The sequence below is a fragment of the Haliotis cracherodii genome, unplaced genomic scaffold, assembly GCF_022045235.1.
Source record: "Haliotis cracherodii isolate W230 unplaced genomic scaffold, xgHalCrac1.p SCAF_6, whole genome shotgun sequence".
NCBI classification, from domain to species: domain Eukaryota; kingdom Metazoa; phylum Mollusca; class Gastropoda; order Lepetellida; family Haliotidae; genus Haliotis; species Haliotis cracherodii.
Window position 1 is genome coordinate 10,367,680 of NW_027266319.1, and position 16,334 is coordinate 10,384,013.

The 16,334-nt window shown below is 38.0% G+C and overlaps 2 protein-coding genes across 6 annotated transcripts in view; one reads left to right on the top strand and one right to left on the bottom strand.

The window, feature by feature from the left end:
• Positions 1-781, bottom strand: part of LOC139446229 (endosome/lysosome-associated apoptosis and autophagy regulator family member 2-like) — a 63,422-nt gene extending 62,641 nt beyond the window's left edge. For all 5 annotated transcript variants that reach the window (XM_071227577.1, XM_071227581.1, XM_071227579.1 and 2 more), the window contains exon 1: positions 503-781. In XM_071227577.1, coding sequence (XP_071083678.1) covers positions 503-592 — 90 coding nt within the window. In that variant the 5' untranslated portion in view covers positions 593-781. The remainder of the gene's footprint in view (positions 1-502) is intronic.
• A 3,820-nt stretch (positions 782-4,601) lies between these two features.
• Positions 4,602-10,372, top strand: LOC139444987 (protein CFAP276-like). Its single transcript, XM_071226024.1, has 4 exons — positions 4,602-4,712; positions 5,440-5,672; positions 7,376-7,494; positions 8,686-10,372. The coding sequence occupies exons 1-4, from the start codon at positions 4,635-4,637 to the stop codon at positions 8,754-8,756; spliced, it is 501 nt and encodes a 166-aa protein (XP_071082125.1). The 5' UTR covers positions 4,602-4,634; the 3' UTR covers positions 8,757-10,372.
• The last annotated feature ends 5,962 nt before the right edge of the window (positions 10,373-16,334 follow it).

Consider the following 16,334-nt stretch of genomic DNA (forward strand, 5'->3'; position numbering starts at 1 on the left):
TCTTAATTGGTGCTGACGAAAGGTACAGCGTAGATGTTACACAATGTTTATCTGTAAGGGTCATAATGGGTCAACAATAAAGTGTTACTGAGATAGAACTATTCTAACTTGTCCACACTTATATCTCACGGAACATTATCAGTGATCATCTACACTCAACACTAGGCCCATATTGGCCTAGACAGCAGAAATTCTGCTACCGTTTAATCTGTGAATTAAAATGCAGCATTAGAAATTGGTACTACTCATGTAGTCCTTGCCAAAATGTCCAATAGTTAAGGTATCATATGGACTAGTAAAATTTGCCATTTTAAGGATTTTGCGACATTTTATCATTATAAGGACCAGTGGACTAAAACTGTTAGTTTCTACTGCTGAATGGGCCTTACAAACTGCGTCGTCGTTCCTATTGATATAAACGCTTATTTGCCCAATGACACAGTCTACAAATACGACCGACGTTCATTACAGGGAATAAAACATAACCATGTAAAAATCTTACCGGTTGACAAGTCGGAACATCGTCTGCATCAACATGCATCAACAGGAGACAATATGCGATTGCAAATGGCCACAAGTTGTTCCTTAACATTGCACCAAAATATCAGTAATTATGTCCACTTTAAGCTGTAGATGTGTCGTATTTCTGCATTCATCCAAAATGATAAGCAAGGAGGTATTTGACAGCCAACGCTCACGAGCAGGCTTCTATTTCACTTGGCGATAAGAGAGGGATACCCTACACTTGCCAAACTGTACTAAAAATAAACTACGACGCTCCCTCTCGAAGCGCATGCGTCAAACGGAAAAAGGTCTAATACTATATTCTTAACAGCTGTTGTTATAAATATTTCCTGAAAATATACGTCTGCTGATAATAAAAGTTGATTTAAAAGTTTGACTGTACTTTGACCTATACGATAATTATTGACTGGTGCGGTCTCGAAATAGAGAACAGTACTTTAACAACAGTCAAAAGGGATTATCGTTCACTTGTTCCGGAAATATAAACAACAAACAAATATACCTCTAAATAACACGCATTATCTGACATGGCGAAACTGTTTGTTTTGCATCATGTGAAGTTTCAAATATGTATATCGATACCCAAAATTCAGACAAATTTTGCAAATTGAAATTCCGTCCTTAATGAGCTTTAAAAATGCTTTCCAACAACGTCTGTGTTTAACCAAATTAATGAGAGTGAGTATTTTCTTAAGCAGCGTGCGTTTAACAATATTCCATCAATATCACGGCGGGGACTAGAAATGGGCTTCACACTTTGTACCCATGTGGGAATCGAACCAGGGTCTTCGGCGTGACGAGCGAACGCCTTAGCCACTAGGCTACTGCAACGCGCCGATAACAAATGAGAAACGTTGTGTTTCTCATAAAAAGAAGTTGACATCCATATTTCTCTTCTTTATGTATTATTATAGCCAGGCATATATAAATAATCGTGTTTACACCAGACCATCAAGTGATTGACATCATGAGCATCGATCAACGCATCTGGGATACGATGAAATGCGTCAACCAAGTCAGTGAGCCTGACCACCCGATCCCGTTAGTCGCCTCTTAGGACATCCATAAGCGCTGAGGAAGAATATTAACCCGGAATCCCCACGATGTGGCTATGTCGCGATGTTCCACAAAGCGATCGTAGCTCTAAGGTGATCGTTACTCCTATACGACAGTCGTAGCGCTCCGATCGCTTTCTTGAACAAGGCTCGGTGCCTAAAGGAAAGCATGGTCACCTTCAGCTGATGATTTCTCCCCGTTGAATTTGAATACCATGGTCCACATGCACAAAGCGATCTTAGCGTTAATATGGTCGTAACTCCCAACATCTTTGTGAAATAAAGCCTGGACTCTGATATGGGCCGGGTCTAAAAGTAAGCTGAAATTGATGAAGGCTTGGGCCCCATTCGACAAAGTGATCTTAGTGCCATGTTTGTCTTAAGTCAAGTTAAAGTAAGGGAGAAACGATCACCTTAGCGCAAGTTTTAAGATCGCCTTGAGACCGCCTCCGTGGTCTAGTGGTAGAGGGTCCGCCCGGAGAGCGGAAGGTCCGAGGTTTGGTCCCCAGCCGCGTCATACCAAAATAGATGGTACTTGTTGTTACCCTGTCTGGCGCTCGTCATTAAGGGGCTAAAACAAGGACTGGTCGGCTCGGAGTCAGTATACGGTGTCTGAGTGGGATATTCATGTTAAACTGCGACATGGTATCTCAGTGGCTAGCACTATAACTCGGCATCAGTCCGGACTAGTACAAGCAGCCACGCACGCACGTGCATGCACGTCGCTATATAAGTGCAATAATCGTGGACGCGACGTTAAACCCTATTTCACCTCACCTAAGATCGCCTTGTGGAACGTATTTAATTGACTAAATACGGTATTAGCCATGGGAACCACAGCTTGGACCAGCACTAGTCTTGGTTCGGTGCACCAGGCTGTCACCGACCCCAGATGGTGGACCAGTTATGTAATCACATGGTCACAGCACATACAGACAAGTAATAAAAACAGATAAGACAGGATTTTATTCGATGTGGCCTTGACAATATTTACAGAGTGGAGATTGAATACAGATGAAACAGACAAGACAAAGAATTTCATTTATTCATTAACAGTGGATAGTGTACATATTTACAAATATATAAGAAGAAAATACTATTTAGTTTAGTTTTTGCTGCAAAGTAACTCCTTTTTTGTTTTTAAAAAAAATATTTTTATTTCAATTCAGTAGACATAAATGTAACATTGGTACATGAGGTATATAAGTGTACAATTCATAGAATCTTAAAACATCAAGATATGGGATATACATATATTGGATTGACTGATAAATTATATTAAGTAGGCTGATATTTCCTTCCATTTTCTGTCGAATTAATTATTATTACTACTTTTCATTGCGATATTTATTTCTATTTTACATATCTCTTTCAATATTTTTATGAAGAAAGGAAAGCATAACAGAGTTCTTAATGCTTGACTGGTGTATGTATCTTTTGCAAGAAGAATTATATGGTTGTTAAGATAGTTGTTTTTGTTGTAGCAAAATATTTAGAATGGTAGGATGAATATCACATGCAAGTTTCGAGTTAAGGTACACTTCAATTTCTAATGAAAATTCCAAAACGTTTTCAGATTCAGAGACACAAAAAGAGTGGCGTTATCATCGTTAACTTCATTTTCAGTAATTCCTTTTTGGTATATAGAGCTCTATTTATGAATCTGTGCTGGAAATCTATTAGTTTAACATCATTGGTACACATTCTACAATTAGTGAAAACAGTATTCCATAAAAGGCTTTGATTAAGTTAATTTCCCCATTTATCACACATCAGAAGAAAGTTAGTTATGAGTTTATCATAAAATATTCTGTAGCCCTTTGTTCTTATCAACAAGTCTCTCAAAATGTTATTTATGTTTAAATTAGCTATTATACAAAATCTGCCATTTATTGCTTTTTTCCATGATTTAGGGATATTTAGCATTACTCAAATGTTAAAAATCTGTTGTTGCTACATAAATAACCTTATTTAAACCAATGTCTTAAAATGAAAATATTTTTAAATTGGTGATTGAACCATAATGGCTCTGTCAAAATATCTTTGTTTGTCAACTTTATGTTTTCTGTAGTAATTACCACAAATATTCAATATATCCCTCCAAAAGTAATAAACTTATCAATATTTGCTCCCAAAAGGAACATTTGTTTTGATTGAAAGTTCTTTAATGTTGACAAGGCCGGTTTTTGTAAACTTGTCCTTAAAAATGATAATTTCAATGAATCAATAAATTTGCGGGTATCTATCATTCTCAGACCACTTGCTTCATATTACCTTATCAAAGTACCTTTTGATTTTGTCTGGTTTGTTATTCCAAATGTATGTATAAAATAGTTGATTAAATTTTCAAAAAAACATCGGGTGGGTTTGGAAGTGCTGAAAATATATGAACTAATGTCGAAAGAGCCAGAGTCTTAATAACTGTGATTTTACCTATTAATGTTATGTAATCACATGGCCACAGCACATACAGACAAGTAATAACAGATAAGACATGATTTTATTCGATGCCGCCTTGACAATATTTACAGAGCGGAGCATATACATTTGAATACAGATGAAACAGACAAGACAAGGATTATTTAAATTAATTTACAGACTGGATTGTGTACATATTTACAAATATATAAGAAGAACATATTATTTAGTTTAGTTTTGCTACAAAGGAACTCACTTTTACCAGGAAGTCCATATAACAATATTACTTTCGGAATCGAAGAACCGCTTGAAGAAATTCGCCAGAAGCCGTTGGGAAGGGTAGAAAACTAACATTAGCTGTTAGGTAAATACAATTCGCAACTCGTTGGCGTTCGGTGAATTCCGTATGGTATTTATTTCTCCCTAAATCACAAAGTATAGGATTGAAAATATATAGTCAGTAAAACAACATTTCCTATACAAAATACTAGACAGTTTACAGCTATTTAAAATAATTAAATATCAAAAGATTGTTTTGGCGAATGCGGGGATTACCCATGATTCCCTTGGTTGCTATAGTATTTAATACAACGTTGTGTGGAACTGTCAGTCGTGTGCTTTCACTTCTCTGCCAAGATGATGTCCCTACGCGATCCCTACCCTTTCCCAAAGCTGCAGAATGATGAAAATTTCGCTGGACTTCGACAGACTTTAGTAAGTATATGTATAATTTATCGTAAGACCTAAGCTGAAGAATACACGAGTATTCAGACTTCAGTTGACCGATCATCACTTTGATGACTTTCAATCGCAGAGCAAATTCGACACAAGTTTCTCATTTCACGTTTCTGCTTTAATTAGTTTGTTTGTGTGGTTATATATAATTACTGTTCAGGAATACGTTGTTATACTGATTCTGCCTGCAAAATGTATCCTCCATAGCAACGGAAATAATAGTAGCCTAATTATACTTGGCAGACTGAGCCTACTAAAGTCTTGTTTGTTTACAAACACTTGTTTGGAAACAATGACTGACCAGTCTAAACTCAAGTCAGGACATCTTTACAAATATTTGTTTGTTTGTCTTTGAATAATTGGTGTCAACATAACCTGCTCAATAGTTAGGTATCGTAAGGACTAGTAGAAGTTTGCCATTTTAATGGGTTTTGCTATATGTTATTATAAGGGCTAGTGGACTAAAACTATTTGTTTATATAATTAGAGTGTTAATCATTCTGCAAATAAAATGAATAGTTTTTCCATATTTGTTAATGAAGAGTTTGTCTAAGGTGTCTGAAAATTCACAATCCAATTTGTTGACGATGAGTTGTTGTATTTTGGGTTCTATTGAGGATTTGACAATAAAGAAACCAACATTTTAATGTAAATATTACATACATTGCAAATGAAATATAATTCCAATGTTTCATTCCGATTTCAGCAAGAACCGTACGGTGTTCCTACACACTTGGCCCAGAAGCAGGACCCATGGAACCGTCTGAACACAAAGCACACCCTGAGCAGCACGAGGCGGGAGGTTCAGCATTACGACCCCGTGGCTCCCCGGGACAGCCTGGACTTTGTGTTGAAGTCAGAATATGACCATCATGGAGAGTTCCTCAAGGATAAAAATGAAACTCTTCTCCAGCCCGAGACTCTTGGCAGGGAACATGGGTAAGTTGTCGAAATTTCTTTTTCAGTAAAAGTTAAGGTTTACAGGTTGTCATTGAATCATACTAAAAAACAGGAAGGTTTATAACATGTGACCAAGCTGCTGGTCCTTGTCCTTTCATTGGATCATCGTAAACGTCAGATTTTCTATCCATCACTTTTGGGGGCTATGAATCGTCCCGAAAGAAAAGTTTGTGGATTTGCACTGTAGGATTTGGAGCAGACTTAAAATATTACACATATTAGGGCTGGGATGGGTAACTCGGCTACCCGGGTCGGGTGGGTACTGAGTAGGACCCGGATACCCACAGGACTACCCAGACCCGTGGTTAGTCACTTGATATATTGTTTGATGACAAAAATATTCTAGAACTCTATGGTTACACTTAAGTCACTAATGTTCACATTTCTTTCTGACTATGCACCCATTCCTTCTGATTTTTCATATGTTGAATAAAGATATACCTTATTTCAACTTCAGTGTATGAATGAATGACCAGATTGTTTAATGTATCTAAATACGTTTTGCCAGGGCTATGGTAAAAATGTTCCCAATCGGACATTTTGAGACATCTCCTCAGAGCTACAGTGGGTACCCGGGTAGGGTCGGGTAATAGGGTGGTGGGTACCCGGGTTGTAAATTTGGACTCATCCCAGCCCTAACACATATGTATACCAATCTTTTCCTTAATCACTAACCTCCAAATACATACAGTGTCATATGTATGCAATTCCACTTTATACACTTTGACAATGCACATAGTACATGACCACATGTAGTATCAGTGGCTACCACTGAACCATGACAGTTTTCAGTGACCTGTCACCATTTTATTATGTATTTGTATATTATAATCATATATGCATATTAGGACATTAAAATAAGTGATTAAACTTCCATCTGTACCCCATCACTACCAAACACCCTTAAGATAATTTTATTACTGCAAGTTCCTGATTGAAGAAAGCTGCTTGTTGTCCATTCCTTATTTTACTTGATGATATACACCATATAACCTGCTGGGCAAAAGAAAGTATATACTTGAAAACTGGATTTGACCAAAAGATTGTAAATGTTATCAAAACTTTATTTGCTGAAAACAGTATTGGGTGTATACTTTCTTTTCCGCTAGAGTTTATGTGGTCCTACCAAACATTTATGCTTCATGTGAATAACCACCATTGACACATAACGTTCAAAATGACTTTTGCAACACTAATAAAGTTATGCCAAAAATTCAAATAAATTTTACATATGGTCAGAAGAATATAAATTTAATCAAAATGTAACTGTATATGTTTAGGTTATTAGATACAGTTACTTCCCTTTATGGATTTTAATACTAATTTTTGTACTGGCTTATAAGTAAGAGGCTCTGTCAACTTATTACAGAATTAAACGGTCTTAAATTGAATTTTAGGGCAGTAACACATTTTCATGATTTCATTAAGTTTTGATTCTTTTATATCATTATCAAAATTGGAAATTGGAAAAAAATATTTTGGATGACAATCAGTCAATATTTTTTGAAACCCTGAAACCTTGTTGACCTCTGTGATTTTGTTTGACTAGAATCGATGTGTTCGGTGATATTCACCTATAAAATTATATTTGCAAAACAGATCGGCCAGACTTGATTGAGGCATCACTACTGTAGTGTTATAAAGTAGCTGTGTGTGAAGTGTCAGCTTGCTGCTTGTTACAGGAGGGTGCTAAAGAACCGGACAGTTGTAGTAGTACCACAAGCACCCGCAATGGACCATCCAATCAGCATCTCCGAACAGACGAAGAGAGAGAGCATTCACTGCATCAAGAATGCAATTGGTGGGTTCATCTCCAGCATAATGTTAAGTCACAATAGTTTGCATTTCACAAAACACTATATTTTTTACAAAACTCTCACAAAGCAAATCCTGAATTCTTTAATTTTGATTTTCACTTTTTTATGTAAAACAAATACTTCTATGTTTCCATATATTTGTAATTATTTCTTGTAATAATTTTATCATTTATTTATTTATTTATTTATCATATTGAAATATATAGGCTTACTCAAAGATCATTTCCTCCATAAAAAATATGTCTGATGTTTTAGTACAAGTGTTGTGGGTAGTATTAGAAATAGCGAGAAGCACAAATGATCAGAATTATTAAGGGGCCAATCTGAGATTTTTAGGGGGCCTGGGATTTTTGGTATAATAAAATAATAGCAAATTGGTTCCCAGGAATGTTTGAAAAAAAATATTTTGTCCCATAGAAGCAAATCCTTCCCTGGGCATAGTGGACTTGCTGAAAGTAAAGTGTTGTGGAGAAACGAAAATATTTGTCTCGACTGTACAGATACACATATGTTGTGCCTTGAAGTGCTGCATGGAAATATATTCTGAACACATGCATGGGTCTTCTATCATGGATGTCTGTGATCACGTTCACTGATGCCCTTGATGAGGAAGGGGGCCCGCAGTACGATGCTTGTTGCCGAGTCAATGAAGATTGGGTGCTCACAATGTGTGTCATTGTTCCCCAACAGTGGGTCATGCTGTCAACCACTATTTTTCTGGTCCAGACAGGATTATCTCTAGGTGTCTGTGATATGCTGTAATATGGCTGAAAGCAGCGTTAGTCAATATTCACTCATGCGCTTTGTTTGATGACAGCCTCTGTAGTGTAGCGGATATTGTGTCTGCCCGGAGAGCAGGAGGTCGATGGTTAGATTCCAGGCCGCCTCTTACCAAACGATTTTAAAAGGTGCTTGTTGTTACCCTGCCTGTATTAAGGGCATAAGACAAGGACTGAACGGCTTTGAGTCAGTATTACCGAGTGGAATACATGTTTAAACTACCGCATGGTGTCTCAGTGGGCTGGCTCTTAAAAACGGCTTTATTCCACGCTGTACAAGCAGCCACAAACACAAGCATGTGTGTCGCTATATCTTAAGTACAATAATCTTGAATGCGGCGTTAAACCTTTTCACCTCACCTTTAGTTTGCTGATGTTGTGACGTGTTTATTTCAGAGAGCCACCATACCCAGACAACAAACAAAGGCTATTCTAGAAAACCTGACGGAGGATTTTTTTGCTCTTGATTTCCTCACTGTCTAGAATCTCACAATCCTCTGTCTAACTGCTTATGTCTTCTAAAACTGGCAATGCCCAGTCTCTTGCTGGGAGCACTAACAGAAACTAACAAATTCATAACAGAAATATCCCGAACCACATCATGTTTCATTTGTTATGTACAGCTTACTCTTTGTACTACACAACAGAAGTTAAGGACACGCGATTCTGTCACATGACTAAAGTTCATGTCATAAGGGGTGGTGGGGTAGCCTAGTGGTTAAAGCGTTCACTCCTCACGCTGAAACCCTGGGTTCAATTCCTTACAATGGTCTGGTATCCCCTGCCATGATATTGCTGGAATATTGATAGAAGCAGCTCACTCACTCACTCTCTATTCTGTCATGCAATGGCAGATTAACTATCATATTAAGAAATTGGGTTTTTAAAAAAAAATATATATAATTGAGAATTATTTATGAAATAAGCATTCTCACATGATGAAAATTGAAAGTTTTGTAATCAACAACATGCACTACTACTGATTTTTTATCATCATGACAAAAGTTTAACATTCACAGTAATTCTTGAAAATATCTTATGAAATTTGGGATAACTGAAAAAGACTTCAGGGTTACCTCATCAGCACAGGGTATGCTGTGTTCCAAACACACTGTTTACAACATGCAGTAGTTTAAAGAACAACTGTGGCTTTGATAACCTCTTGCATTCCAATTAACCTCTTTCATCTTTCAGTTTCTTACCTGCTCATAGTACTAACTGCTGTAGACATCTTACATGGACATTCAAGGACTTATTTCCGATGTGAACTATGTCCTTTTGTCCTGTCGAGCTAGTCGCTACTAGTCAGTAGAACTAGTTTAAACTGTGTGCCTTCTCACATGCCCATTAAATGTGCGTGAAAAATTAGTCAAACATTGCAAAAATTGACCGATTTTGAATTATTGTTTTAAAAAAAAATACACAAAATGTGTCCTTATGTATTTGGATTTGATAAATCAATAATTTGAAACTGATCAAAATTCAGGTGATTCTACTGTATTTGTTTGGAGTAACATTATTATAAATCATGTTTACATAAATTGGATTGACTGACTTTCTTCCTTTGCTTTTCTTCATCCTAGCATCTCACCTGTCAGCCTCATCTACTGTTTGATGCATTGCAATGAATACAATGTGAAGCACCTTGGTCGTATAACTTGTTAGTCAAAACAAATCGTATCATAAATTTAATTGATTAAACAGGATGGAAATTTAACTGGACATGGATTAAATATATAAATGGGAACGTAATTTGTTCAAATTTCTACAGGGGGTACTAAAGCAGTACAGTTGTTTGATCAAGGCTGTAAAATAATAAAAATGTACAAGTGGGACATTTCTGATTAATTATCCGCTCTTTGTTGAAACTCTAGAACAATGATCTTTTATAAAAGAATTGTAAAAATTCATTGCCAATATTGACTGCGATTGTATCTTAAAATTGTAAGATAATGGAATATTTTTTATGTGTTAAACACATGAAGTAACAAATTAACAGTGAATAATGAGTTTAATAGTTTATTTAAGGGAAATTTGATTAAAACATTGGATCTCACTCAAGCACAAACTGTAGTCAGGTTATCAGGTGCTTGCTTGATGAAGGCAGGTGTCGCTCTTCTTCACAGTACTAATCCCACCGTACTTATCTCCCTTGTCACTATAGAGAGCCCCCACATCGCTGGCACCAATGGCGGCTATTCAAGGAAACATGACGGTGGATTCTACAGTACCTAACTTGTAGCAGTCCACATTCGTCTCCAGCTATTTAACAAGATCCATCAATGTTCGTTAAGAATATTGTGTAAAAGAATTTAACAACTTCAACATGTTTAATGAAGTGATATGATATGTTTTAGATAATGCTAACCCATTTGTTGTTAATTTGTAAACATTAGTGTACTTATTATCTTTTAAATCCTTGTTAAGAAATTATGTACATATGTATATTTTATTATGTATTTTTTAGAAGTGTTGCTCTCACTATATATTTATTTTCTGTGATATATTTTATATAGTTGTACAACATATTTACATCTAGAATTGTTTGATTATGCAAACTTTACATCGTGCTGCTTTTATGGACTTGTATTTATCCCAGCAATATCAGAACAGTAATTAATCCTTCAAAGTGGTTTTGCATACTCAGCAGTTATTAAATCAAGATGTCTTAACAGCTTCTACCAGTTTTGATGATGGTGTTTCCATTTTTGGATTGGACACTGAGGTCATTGTCTGAAGTCAAATACAAACTAACAGGATTGTATTTTTCCGCTTGTTCGTGTTTTGGTATTCTGAATAATATTGCAAGTATATTTTTTGGAATTGTAAAATGATCAAAATAAGGCTTGACAACATCATGGCATGATATTCTTGAATATCAGAATAATATGTTCTGTTCACAGCAAAGAGGAAAAGTTGAAAGAATTTGTAAATCAAAGCATTTTTGTCGTATTGGTTTGGTAAAATTCTAGCAAGGAAAGTTATGATTGTGTGATGTAGAATTTATTTGAGATGATAAACAGCATCCGTTTGAGAAGTCTGTTGTGTAGACACATTTAGAAAAAATCAGTTGCTTGTCTTATAGTAGTTCTCCACCTTGACCAAAACCTCTTGAGCCATAGCTAACCAAACAGTATTACTGTCACACAGTGTTTAGTGGTCTAGTGTCTAGTAGACAGCAGGGAACAGCTTGGCTTAATTGGCATGATAGAGAGTATTATCAAGTATTATTGAGACATTGCAGATCGGTATTATCATTTTGAAGTCTGTTTTTCTGAAGTCAGTTTATTCTAGCATGTGAGCACTGGTGTATATTTACTGTTATTTCAGCTGTGATACCTCCTTCACGTTCACGTCTTTACACCATGATAAGTGTACTGATACTGACAGTATATGGATTTTGATTGCATTAAAGTTATTCCATACAATTTCTCATTTTGTTATTCTTGTTAATGTTATAAGTCTCTGGCAAGTGGTATAAAACGAGGGATGCATAAAACCCCATGTACCCTGAGTTATCCTGCTACAACGAATTTATCTTACCGACATGTTTTAATATGACATTGTAAAATAATTCAAATAAATAAACAAATTATAGAAAGCAGCTGTTCGATTGAGCTGAGGTTAGCTTGTGCTATGTCGTGTGACTTCCATTAAATTGGAAAAAGCGTGCAGCTTTTTACTTGGAAGCAGGGTATGAGGGATTTATTCTGCCTCTCATAAATCCATGTGCAGCCTGTCTTGCTCATGGCAGGGTCTAAGGGATTTATTCACCCGATTAGAAATCTATTCTCCAAGTCGGGATACAGAGTGTTTAAAAAGACAATGAGGACCAATCAGATCTCATCATTCTGACAAGGAGGTATGATAATATCTAATATTGCTTTTGTGCATTATCATTTGCAGAAGCCTGAGGTCTTCCATTAACTGCCCGACCGAGTGTATTCGAAACTTTAATGCCATGCAAGTGTAAGTTTCTCAGCGCATGGCCTGGCTGCACTAGTGTAGCATTATACTCAAACAATGGCCTGGATGCACTAGTGTAGCATCATACCTAAACTATGGCCTGGCTGTCCTAGTGTAGCATCATACTCAAACCATGGCCTGGCTGCACTAATAGTGTAGCATCATACCCAAACCGTGGCCTGGCTGTACTAGTGTAGCATCATACCCAAACCATGGCCTGGTTGCCCCAGTGTATCATCATACTCAAACCATGGCCTGGCTGCACTAGTAAAGCATCATACTCACACCATGGCCTGGCTGTCCTGCTGTAGCATCATACTCAAACCATAGTCTGGCTGTGATGAGATGTGATGGGACTTTATTACTTGTGTTAATTCCCTTGATGCTAATTTTGATATTAGTTAGGCAGGGAGGGATGGGGAGGTGTGTTTGTGAAATATGGTTGAAAATTGACAAATTCTTCCCTGGTGTTAATATAATTTAAAGTGGTAATATGGAGAATATTTATTATCAATTTAAGATATTAGGGGACATTTTCCCTGAACCGTTGTGTTGCTGTCTTCTTGCCCAATGTACCAGAGGAATCTCCGATGGAAAGTCCGAACTCCATACCCATGGATAGCTGTTACATAGCTCCGAAGCCAAAAGTAGTAACACTGGATATTTAACGATCACACAATTTCTGTTAGGTACATGCATGGATGAAAGATCGAGAGTTATCTCCCTTCGCCTCTGCCGATGGTTTTCCAACAAATGGATTTTTTAAAATATATCTTGATAATCCTATTCGTTTACTGGTAGCAGGTTGCAAAGTAAATATTGCAGTTTAGATACGCATGACCCCGATAAAAGTAATTCATCATTTAAAATGATGATAAAATAAAAACGTAAGTTTCTTAGCAAACTAGCTCTTAAAGGGCGACTGCGCTTTTGTGTCTGGTGCCCAGTTTCAGTCCAGGTCTACACGTTGTAAGTAATGCCTAATGGACACTTAGGTCAATCAGAGTACTTATGATCTCTTAGATTAATATAAATATTGAAATTTGAGTCAACAGACAAAGAAAGTTGTGTTTGAAAGACTTGAGCCAAACTTACTAAAACCGAGTTTGCTCGGGGATAGTTGCCCTTTAAATGTTTAAACTCGCAAATCGCAACGACCCCATAGGACGGCGGAGGACACCAAGACGGAACTTTAAGATAAGCCTATACCTGGAATGGACCCTGGGCCTTTGGCGTGATGAGCCAACACCTTAACCACTCAGCTACACCACCGCCCCTTTAAGACATCTATGTGAAATACGATACTTGTATCAATAATCATTACTGCTACATGAACGTCCACCGTATACAGATGCACAAGTGCATTCATCTAAGTGTTCATTTCTCCACCCACACTGATAACATACACATTGGCATTCAGGTATATAAGGAGCACCTTATTTCCTTGTGGACCCGGGGGATCAACAGCCTGTACGCTATTGTTGAACGAAATGAACAACCTGATATAGGTGTATATTATAAGCATACAGCAAACCCATAACCAATAGCTGATTGGAAAAGTAAGAGACTGAAAATAGAAATGAGGCGTTTAATCGTCTCTGTTGTTTCGAACATGGTCTTCGTCAGTTTAATATGCCTTGACCAGACGGTAGATCAGGGTACAAATCTGTCCCCAAAATACATACCGTATTTTCTTGTGTATAGTGCGCACCCCTCTCTAGCAGATTCAGTATTTTGGAAAACAACAACAACAACAACAACAACATACAGATAACCAACGCTGAATGTCACAACAAATCGAGCTGGTTATCAAATATACATTAACCTACAGTTTTAAAGGGCCGGGATCCTAGCTGCCTTGACACGTGGATGAGCAGGGATATAGCTTGCGCTATGCTGTGGGACCGGCGTTAATTTCTTACTCATATCATACATGTACATAATAAACAAGCAAACACGCTGATTGAACAAGCTTGCAGCTTAGATAGCTTTTATCTTCCGTGTATGTGACGGGAATGGGCTTCTTTTCTACCAATGAACAAAGGGAGACCACTCATGTCAGACTATTTCTCCGAGTGTATCAGTGGAGATGCTAGTTGGGGATTTGCCCGGGGGTTTTGCGCAGCCTGTCCTTCCACAGTAATAAGCGCAGACGTCCCGCCAACCTTAAACACACACCAGCAAACAGTCCCCAGTTAAAACCAACGGTCATTACCAGCAAACACCCATGACATGCGACTGTAGAGGTTTAGCCTTGCCGGAAATGGAACGATGACGCCTCGTTCTGACTTCGTCTCCGTAACGTAGTTACCGTTGTCGCGGCCAACGTCCCCTCTGTTTTGAACAGATTCACTATCGCTCTTGCTCCCTTTCGCTCTGCATTTCGTTGACTACAGTATCGTTTCAAGATCTTCTTCTGACAAGATGTTTACTAGGCTGCATATTCAAGGTATTTAAGCATGCATTTATTGTACTTGAAAGTGTTTAGTACGTAGATTAGCACTGAAATTGGCCGTAGTTTGACAGCAGTATCGGCGGTGATGACATTGGCCGCCATTTGCAATTGTTTTGATTCAGAAATGGGTGACTTTAAAATCTCTTGTCTGCTTTGAAATGAGAGTGGTCCGTCTATAAATATGACGGACGATGTTGTTCAAACATTATAGATCAAATGTGTGACATTGTATAACTTTGATATCTTTTTATTCATAAACTACTCTTTCAAACCACAGGCTTGAAAAGACATGACTAAAACATGAACACAACTATTAAATGCCCATTTCACTCTTACTAACGCCTGCTTATAGTCTCATGACACCTGCTCATGTCCGTCCACCCATTCAGGTGCTGAGGAGGAAATAAGAGCTCACAGGTTTCTGTAGAGATGTGCTGCGTGTAAAATATCGAGGCCTAAATCTATTTGTTGCCTAGAGGCTGGGCAATGTCACTTCCTCAACGTAGTACAGTGAAACCTCGTTAACCCGAACTCCTTAACTCGATATATTCATTGAACATGTATTTTAATGTATTTTTAAATGTGTTTATTCCCTTTCTTTTCAGCACGGGAAGACATGATCCGGTATCATGTCACTCCTGCTGCGAGTTTATGGCCGTCGCTGGATGAGGAATCCGACTGTGTATGTAGTTTATCTACATCTCTTTTACTAGTTTTAGATTCGGCCGCCGAATAGCTCACCTTTCTTCATTTGTCCATGTCCCCTCACGCACACTTTTGACATTGCCCATTTTCTCTGTGTGTTATTGTGTCCTGAAAAATAGCTGCATGATACCTCTCCTCCAATTACTTGTTTCAAACAGTCGATCCAAATTTTGGTCTTGTTATACCCCTTATAGCATGTGTAATCTGTGTATAACACTGACTTTCTTTTGCACGTTTCATTTGAAAACTGACTATATTCTTGGCCCACTGACCCTCCTTTCTCCCTCCCTCCCCCATCACTGATGTAGCGTCCCCAGGCTGCGTCCCCGACCCCCTCTCCCAACCCTCTGAGTGTTTTCACCCCCTTCTGTGCCCGCTCTGACCACGGTGAGACGCTCCCCGCCCCAGTCACGATCACCTACGTCGACCACTATCCTGCCCCTAGTGATGACGACAGTGACTACTGGGTCTACGAGGACGAGGATGACGACAGCTTTGTGGAGGACAGAGAGGTTCATCCTCTGAGGAAGGCGCTGAGGAGAGTGGCTGCCTTCTGGAGGAGAATCTTCTCGTAGATTTCTCATCCAGTGTGTGTGTGTGTGTGTGTGTGTGTGTGTGTGAGGATGTGTTTTGTATGTGTTGTTGAGGGTAGGTGTGTATGTGTGAGAGGATGTGTTTTTGCTTGTGTGACAGAGAGTATGTGCATGTGTATGTGTGAGAGGATGTGTTTCTGCATGTGTGACAGACTGTTTGTGTGTGAGGATGTGTTTCTGCATGTGTGATAGAGAGTACAAGTGTGTTTGTGTCAGAGGATGTGTTTTTGCATGAGTGACAGGGTATGTTCATGTGTATGTGTGAGAGTATGTGTTTTTGTATGTGTGATGTTGAGTGTAAGTGTTTGTGTGAAAGGATGCGTTTT

Bases quoted from the DNA above. Each gene is read 5' to 3' on its own strand.
- LOC139444987 (XM_071226024.1), top strand. From the start codon at position 4,635: ATGATGTCCCTACGCGATCCCTACCCTTTCCCAAAGCTGCAGAATGAT. The intron at 5,673-7,375 runs GTAAGTTGTCGA...TGCTTGTTACAG, and splicing joins ACTCTTGGCAGGGAACATGG to GAGGGTGCTAAAGAACCGGA. The intron at 7,495-8,685 runs GTGGGTTCATCT...TGTTTATTTCAG, and splicing joins CTGCATCAAGAATGCAATTG to AGAGCCACCATACCCAGACA.